General features: G+C 41.0%; 1 protein-coding gene across 3 annotated transcripts; it reads left to right on the top strand.

Annotated features, from left to right (window-relative positions):
• Positions 1–1,589: 1,589 nt before the first annotated feature.
• On the top strand, positions 1,590–5,893 carry zfn2b (AN1-type zinc finger protein 2B). 3 transcript variants are annotated; one of them, XM_014203976.3, is made up of 10 exons: positions 1,590–1,793; positions 2,828–2,901; positions 3,187–3,281; positions 3,444–3,575; positions 3,683–3,834; positions 3,930–4,043; positions 4,360–4,453; positions 4,652–4,734; positions 5,140–5,279; positions 5,549–5,893. In XM_014203976.3, the coding sequence occupies exons 2-9, from the start codon at positions 2,847–2,849 to the stop codon at positions 5,249–5,251; spliced, it is 837 nt and encodes a 278-aa protein (XP_014059451.2). In that variant the 5' UTR covers positions 1,590–1,793; positions 2,828–2,846; the 3' UTR covers positions 5,252–5,279; positions 5,549–5,893.
• Positions 5,894–6,240: the final 347 nt, after the last annotated feature.

The following is a 6,240-nucleotide window of genomic DNA, read 5'->3' as shown; positions in this document are numbered from 1 at the left end:
ACAGTTTTAGTAACTGGTTTAGAACTGGTTTAGTAACTGGTTTAAGTAACAGTTTAGAACCTGTTTTATTGTGGTGTCTCATTCTAGAAAAGCAACCTTTGACTCCTGTTTTTCAGGAGTCAAAGGTTACATTGAATAGGCTTGGGGATACTGTAGCAGGGCTAGTTGCGCAATAGCTCTCACCTGAGAAACAGTGGCATCCTGAGATTGTCCAGAACAAAGTATGACCAAGGAGACTCAGAGGTAACTGGCACCATGAGGACAAACTGTCCAGAAGCCATGTCAAATGTGTCATCCAAAATATTGCCATGGCAATAAAGGGATGAGGGTATGAAATAATTACAATCATCTTCTAATTCGAGCAGATATAGTGTGAGCAAAGGAAGAGGAATCCCTATGATGAACCAGGTGTTCAGCAAGCGATGCCATCTGGCAACAGAATTAGCAGCTTATGAGCCAGGTGCTACAGTACAGGGGAAGAATCTAGACGAGTGCCTCTGTGATCCCTTCTCCCAGCCTCTGATCATAACACTGTACTGTTGCATAATGAGAATAGTCCATTTTGTGGGTTGACTCTACTATAGAACTACTATTTCCAGCTAGTTGACCTCTTGGTAATGGGGTTGGTCCTGCTATGCTGTGTGTTCATGTGATTCTAGTGCCTCTTCAACAGGGAGTTGTTGCTTTAAGTTAGGCTTTGTTTCCAGTAACATAATCATTAACAATCGCTATCTATGTGTTTTTCATACTCATGCCAAAAGTGTCTACAACTTCATACTTTCAAAATCTGAAACTGATCAGGTAGGCCCAACCTCACTAACTCACCCAGTGACACTTCTGTACATATATATATTGTAACTTTATCTTTGCAATGACAACTTTCCTCTGCAGTTGCCCTTCTGTTAACGCATGCATGGAACATGAGATTAGAGAGTCTATTAACGGGACTGCCACAAAACAAAAACACAATGTGGCCAGTCATAAACAACCAGATCTTGAAGACTGTATAGGCGTCTGAAAGAGCTCTGCTGCCACCATCTGGTAATGATATGCCATTACATTGACTGCAGTATTGCACATTTTTCTCTTTAGACTCACAATTGCTTCCAGTGTACACAAATGTACCTAGCCCATATGGGCCATTTCATCAGCATGAATGAATCACCTATATCATCACCTATAGCCTATATTGTAGTGATGAATAAAAGGGCACATTTACTTGTGAAACAAAGATATGTGCTCTGTGAATAACACATTTCTGTTATTCAGCAAGTAAACAAATACAATATCAAACACAAAAGCTTTATTCTGCTTATTTTGTGTGATTTGTTATACCCTAGTTATAGACCTACCATGATTCCAGAAAAGTGATTCATTCTGACATGGCCTTTCTTAACTAGTCTGGCGAGAGACTTGCTTAGTCACCTTCATATCTAGTCACAGTGACAAAACATTATTTTGAGCTGTCCGTGGTGCTGGTTTGAGACAACCCAAAAAACGTCTCAGTTAGACGTTTCGTAAAAGACTAGCACCATGGACAGTTCTCAACAACGCTGTGTCACTGTGATTGATCAAAACAACGCTGCATCCCTGCCTCGTGTGGTACATTCTGGAACTCCCTAACTAGTACAACGGTGAGGAGGGGCGTCAACAACAGTGTCAGTGACCCTTCGATGTAGCTGGCTGTCAAGAGAGCTTGCTAGCCACTCGCTTCCTCAAGGTTGAACGTTAATCTCAAAGCAAGAGGGCGAAGACTAATCAAATATAGCTGTCTGGTTGAACCAAGTTTCTGGGTAAGTGAGAGTAGTCGTCTATTTTTGCATGTATTTTTCAATTTACTATGGTTTGCTGTTAGCTATCGTATCTAGCTAGCTAGTCAGCCAACCAAACCAAGGCAACGTCAGGGCAGGAAGGGTGTCTCCAATCCATATTTGTTTAGTGTTAGTTAACTGGCTATCTAGTTAACGTTCGTGATGGTAAACAATCGTCCCAAATATATTTTTTCTAAATATTATCCGTTTCGAATTAATGTAAAGTTAAACTAGTAACTTAAACGTTAGTTAACTACCAGTAACGACGTAATGTTAACGTTACAGTAGTTGTGTAGAATGCTAGCTAACAACGTTAGCTTATCAGCAAGCAAGCAAGCAAGCAAGTTAGCTAGCTTCATTTTGTTGTTGTTGGCCTGTAAACCAGGAACAAGCTCATCAATGGTATCCCATAAATAACTCAATAGTTAACGTTAGGTAGCTTAAGCACAGACAATACTGACATTGATCTGCTAGGTAATTGCATTTATGGCCTCGAGCGATTGTACAGGGAGGAGCTGGCCTAGTTACTAGCTAGCTAATTAGCCATGATAAGTAGCTAGCTAGCTGGCTGCTAACAGAGAGGAAGACTGCTGCTAGATACCCCAAAATAACTTATCTAGTTAGCTAACGTTAGTCAAAATGGCAAAATGTAGGTAGCAAGAAGCGATGGCATGATTCAGCATTCGTTATCATAGGAAGTCCTAGCTACCTACATCTGGATGGGTAGCTAACGTTAGCTAACTGTATCTGTCAGTGGACATTACTCCACTGACATTCTTCCACTGACTGTACACGTCCATAATAAGCCTGTTACATAAGCGTAACTAACGTTAGTTGAAAGGGAAGCACGTAAACAAAGGGACTTTTTAAATATCCTAAAATTGAAATGCTGAATCTACTGTTCTTAAAAAATGAAGTGACGCGGACCAAGTTTGTTTTATTTAGATAACCTGTCACAGGTAAACAAACATTGTTTATGCATGATCTTAGCTTATCTATGTATCTTTCAATTGAAGGCTGTATCACCATAGTGCCATGGAGTTTCCAAGTCTAGGAGAGCATTGTTCTGAAAACTCCTGCAAGCAGCTGGGTGAGTGGTTGGTTATGTAATGCTGTCTCCATTTACTACCTCAATGCCTCCCAATACAGAGCCTGTTGTTTGTGTTCTTTTCCTGTCCTTTCTAGTATGGCTTTGGTATCTGTCAATAGTTGTGGTTTAAGTCCAAAGTCCTCAACAACCAATTGTCATGGGCTGCACTACCCATTATCAGGATTGAGGAGTGATAGTGAGAATTTCATTTATCTACATTCATATGGATGATCTCCATTCTTTACCATGGAATAAACACCTTGACATATTTCTTATATCTGACAGATTTCCTACCAATGAGATGTGATGCCTGTGAAGAGATTTTTTGTAAAGACCACATAACCTATGCAAATCACAAATGCATGTCATCCTACAAGAAGGTACATTTTAAATAGTTTAGCAGCATCGTATGTTTGAATTAAAGCAAAGTTCCTATAATGTGCAGTTAGTATGTAGAAATGAATGCATGCTGTTTTGTCTGCATGTTGTCTATTGATCCAAACAGAGCTTTAATACGGCTCTCTGCTTGATTCTGTCCCCAGGATATCCAGGTCCCTGTGTGTCCTCTGTGCAACACCCCGATCCCCATCAAGAGAGGGGAAATGCCAGACATCAAGGTTGGGGAGCACATTGATCGCGATTGCCAGTCGGACCCTGCTCAGAACAAGAGAAAGGTATGGTTGATAGGCTTCTCTACAGGACCATTTTCACAAACTGCCCATGGTTAAAGTGAAGTAGCTATGCCTAATCTAAGCTAACCAACCTTTTTTTTTAATGGTAGATATTTACAAACAAATGCTCGAAAGGAGGCTGCAAGCAGAAAGAAATGATCCGAGTGACATGTGACCAGTGCCACATGAATTATTGTCTTAAACACCGACATCCACTAGACCATGACTGTAAGCCTGAAGACAAACCAGTCTCCAAATCTGGGTAAATATTTCCCTCCACCTGATGCCATTTATTGATTGTGGTGCACATTGATGAGCTTTTGCGGTATAATGATGATTACATTGGATTTCTTTCAGATTCGCTGCTTTCATGCGGTCCCAAGGAGCATCCTCTAGCAGTGCCTCCACTTCAAGCAGTAGAGGAAGTTCTAGGCCCATTTCTAATGGGAATGCTAGGACCCAGAGTAGTCGGTGAGGATCCTCATGTATTGATTTTCGAAACGCCACACTGAAAGACCACATGAAGCTTAAATAAATAAACAAGTGATATTGGCAAGCACAGTTTGTCCTCCCAATTCATGAGAGGCGTATTCTCACTAAACCACATGGGATGGACAAATTGACAGGTTGATTTTATTGTCAGTGAAATTTACTACACATGGAAAGGATGTGGCATTTTTTTCTTTCACAGAACTGCTCTTACCTGTTAACGCTGTGCTTTCTAGAAAGTGTTGACTTGTTGACTCCATAACCCCACTGAGCATTATTGTTTTTGATTCTATCACAGCAGTGCTCAGGCCATTTATAATCCAGCTCCGGCCATGCGGCCCCCTCCAGCACAGAATGTAGTACCTGCTTCGGCATCCTTTCAGGCTGGCCTGGTACGCCTAACACTCTTACACCGCTTGATTGAAACTACTGTAAACTCTCTTCTCTGAATAATTCCAGTCCATTCATTGAGATTCTAAAGTCTGTTCCTGTTTATTCATTGAGATTCTACAGTGTGCTCTGTTTATTCATTGAGATTCCAGGAAGAAAATAAACAACATCTTGTGTTTATCTGCATGTTGTGATTGCAGACTGAGGATCAGGCCTTACAAAGAGCGCTGGAGATGTCCTTGGCTGAGTCGGCTCGCAGCACAGTCCAACAGCCAACACTCAGGTAATAAACAATCCCCAATAAATCCCATAATCCAGCATCACCCACACATAATATAGGCTGTAATCATGTCCAGATGCCATCAACACAACCCTGTTACCTATTGTTTCTCTTCACTAGCTCTTATTGCTATGTGTTTGCTCTAGTTGAAACGCAGGCTATTTGGTTACTATAGGAAAACACAATATTAATAGGTTTGACATTCCACCATGTAGCCCATGGTGGGATGTCCATGATGACTTCATAAATGAAGGACAGTGGTGCCCACAGTTCAGTGTTTCTTCACCTCATGATGTGTGTTGCTGCTCCTCAGACCTGTGTGTGCGTGTCGTTGTGTCTCTTGCATGCTCTCTGCAGTATGATGATGCATTCCTCTGTGTGACATAGAAGTGTTTGTGTCTGTCTCAGCCCTCAGGAGCAGGAGGATCTGGCTCTGGCTCAGGCCCTTGCTGCTAGTGAAGAAGAGTACAGACGCCAGCAGCAGAGACAACAGGTATCCAGAAAACTTAGGCGTCAGTAGCATGCTAACAGGACAGGACCTCACCTAGGTACATTGCCTCCATGGCGTCCCCTATATTTCTTCATCAACCTCACTGGGTGCATTTAAAGATCAGCTAAGGAGAAAATGAATGACACTATTTTGAAGTACTACTTAATGTGTATTTTATCTGATGGACCTATTAAATGATCCTATTTTTTTTTTTTCTCCCCATGTTGAATATTTACTGTAAATGGTGAGACAAGCCTCTCACTAATGATTCTTTGTCTTGAATTAAATCGACTTTTGCCTGTACTAATATCTCACTTTCTATCGTAGGAAAGAGAGTCCTCCAAACAGTCTTCCTGCAGCCTCTCATAAACCCAGACCAGTGTCTGAGTCCAAGCTGCTACCACCAGTAATCAACTAGCAACTGTGGTACATCGATGGAACCCTCCAGCAGAACTCTTAACGTCCAGTATCACTGATCCCAACTAATGAACAGTCTGGGACTTTCATAGAGATATATTGAATAGTATCACTGCTTTCTCTCTACTCAGCACATCATTCTAGACAGGCTTTCTGTCCTTTTTACCGATGGCTCTCTATGTACATATTTTCTATGTTGATCATGGACATTTAACCTCGGCATCAATGTTTCTTGAATAAATTATTTTAAAGATGTATTCGTTTCTGAAGCGTGTTCTATGTACAAGGCATATATACAGGAGGATGACATAACTGGAGAGGAATGAAGTTTGGTGAACAGAACTAGAATGCGATTCAATTTCTATGGCTTAGAGAAAACAGTCTCAGCCCAAGCTTTGCCAATTAAAATAAAAAAGGAAGGCCATTATATAATCCGACATATTTAAATCAAAGTTTATTGGTCTAGTACACAGTTTAGCAGATGTTATAACGGGTGTAATGAAATGCTAATGTTACTAGCTAGTCAAAACAAGTAGACACCTGTCCGCATCATCATGACAACTGAAAACCAACAGGTACATGATACACAATACGGGGTTGGT

This window comes from Salmo salar, chromosome 06 (assembly GCF_965601325.2).
Source record: "Salmo salar chromosome 06, fSalSal1, whole genome shotgun sequence".
NCBI lineage: Eukaryota > Metazoa > Chordata > Actinopteri > Salmoniformes > Salmonidae > Salmo > Salmo salar.
Note: the sequence above shows the minus strand (reverse complement) of the source record. Positions and strands in the feature narration are given on the sequence as shown.

What these genes read in the sequence shown, in the direction of transcription:
- zfn2b (XM_014203976.3), top strand. Translation starts at nt 2,847, where the DNA reads ATGGAGTTTCCAAGTCTAGGAGAGCATTGTTCTGAAAACTCCTGCAAG. An exon ending in AAACCAGTCTCCAAATCTGG is followed by an intron (nt 3,835 to 3,929) that starts GTAAATATTTCC and finishes GATTTCTTTCAG; the next exon opens with ATTCGCTGCTTTCATGCGGT. An exon ending in CATCCTTTCAGGCTGGCCTG is followed by an intron (nt 4,454 to 4,651) that starts GTACGCCTAACA and finishes TTGTGATTGCAG; the next exon opens with ACTGAGGATCAGGCCTTACA.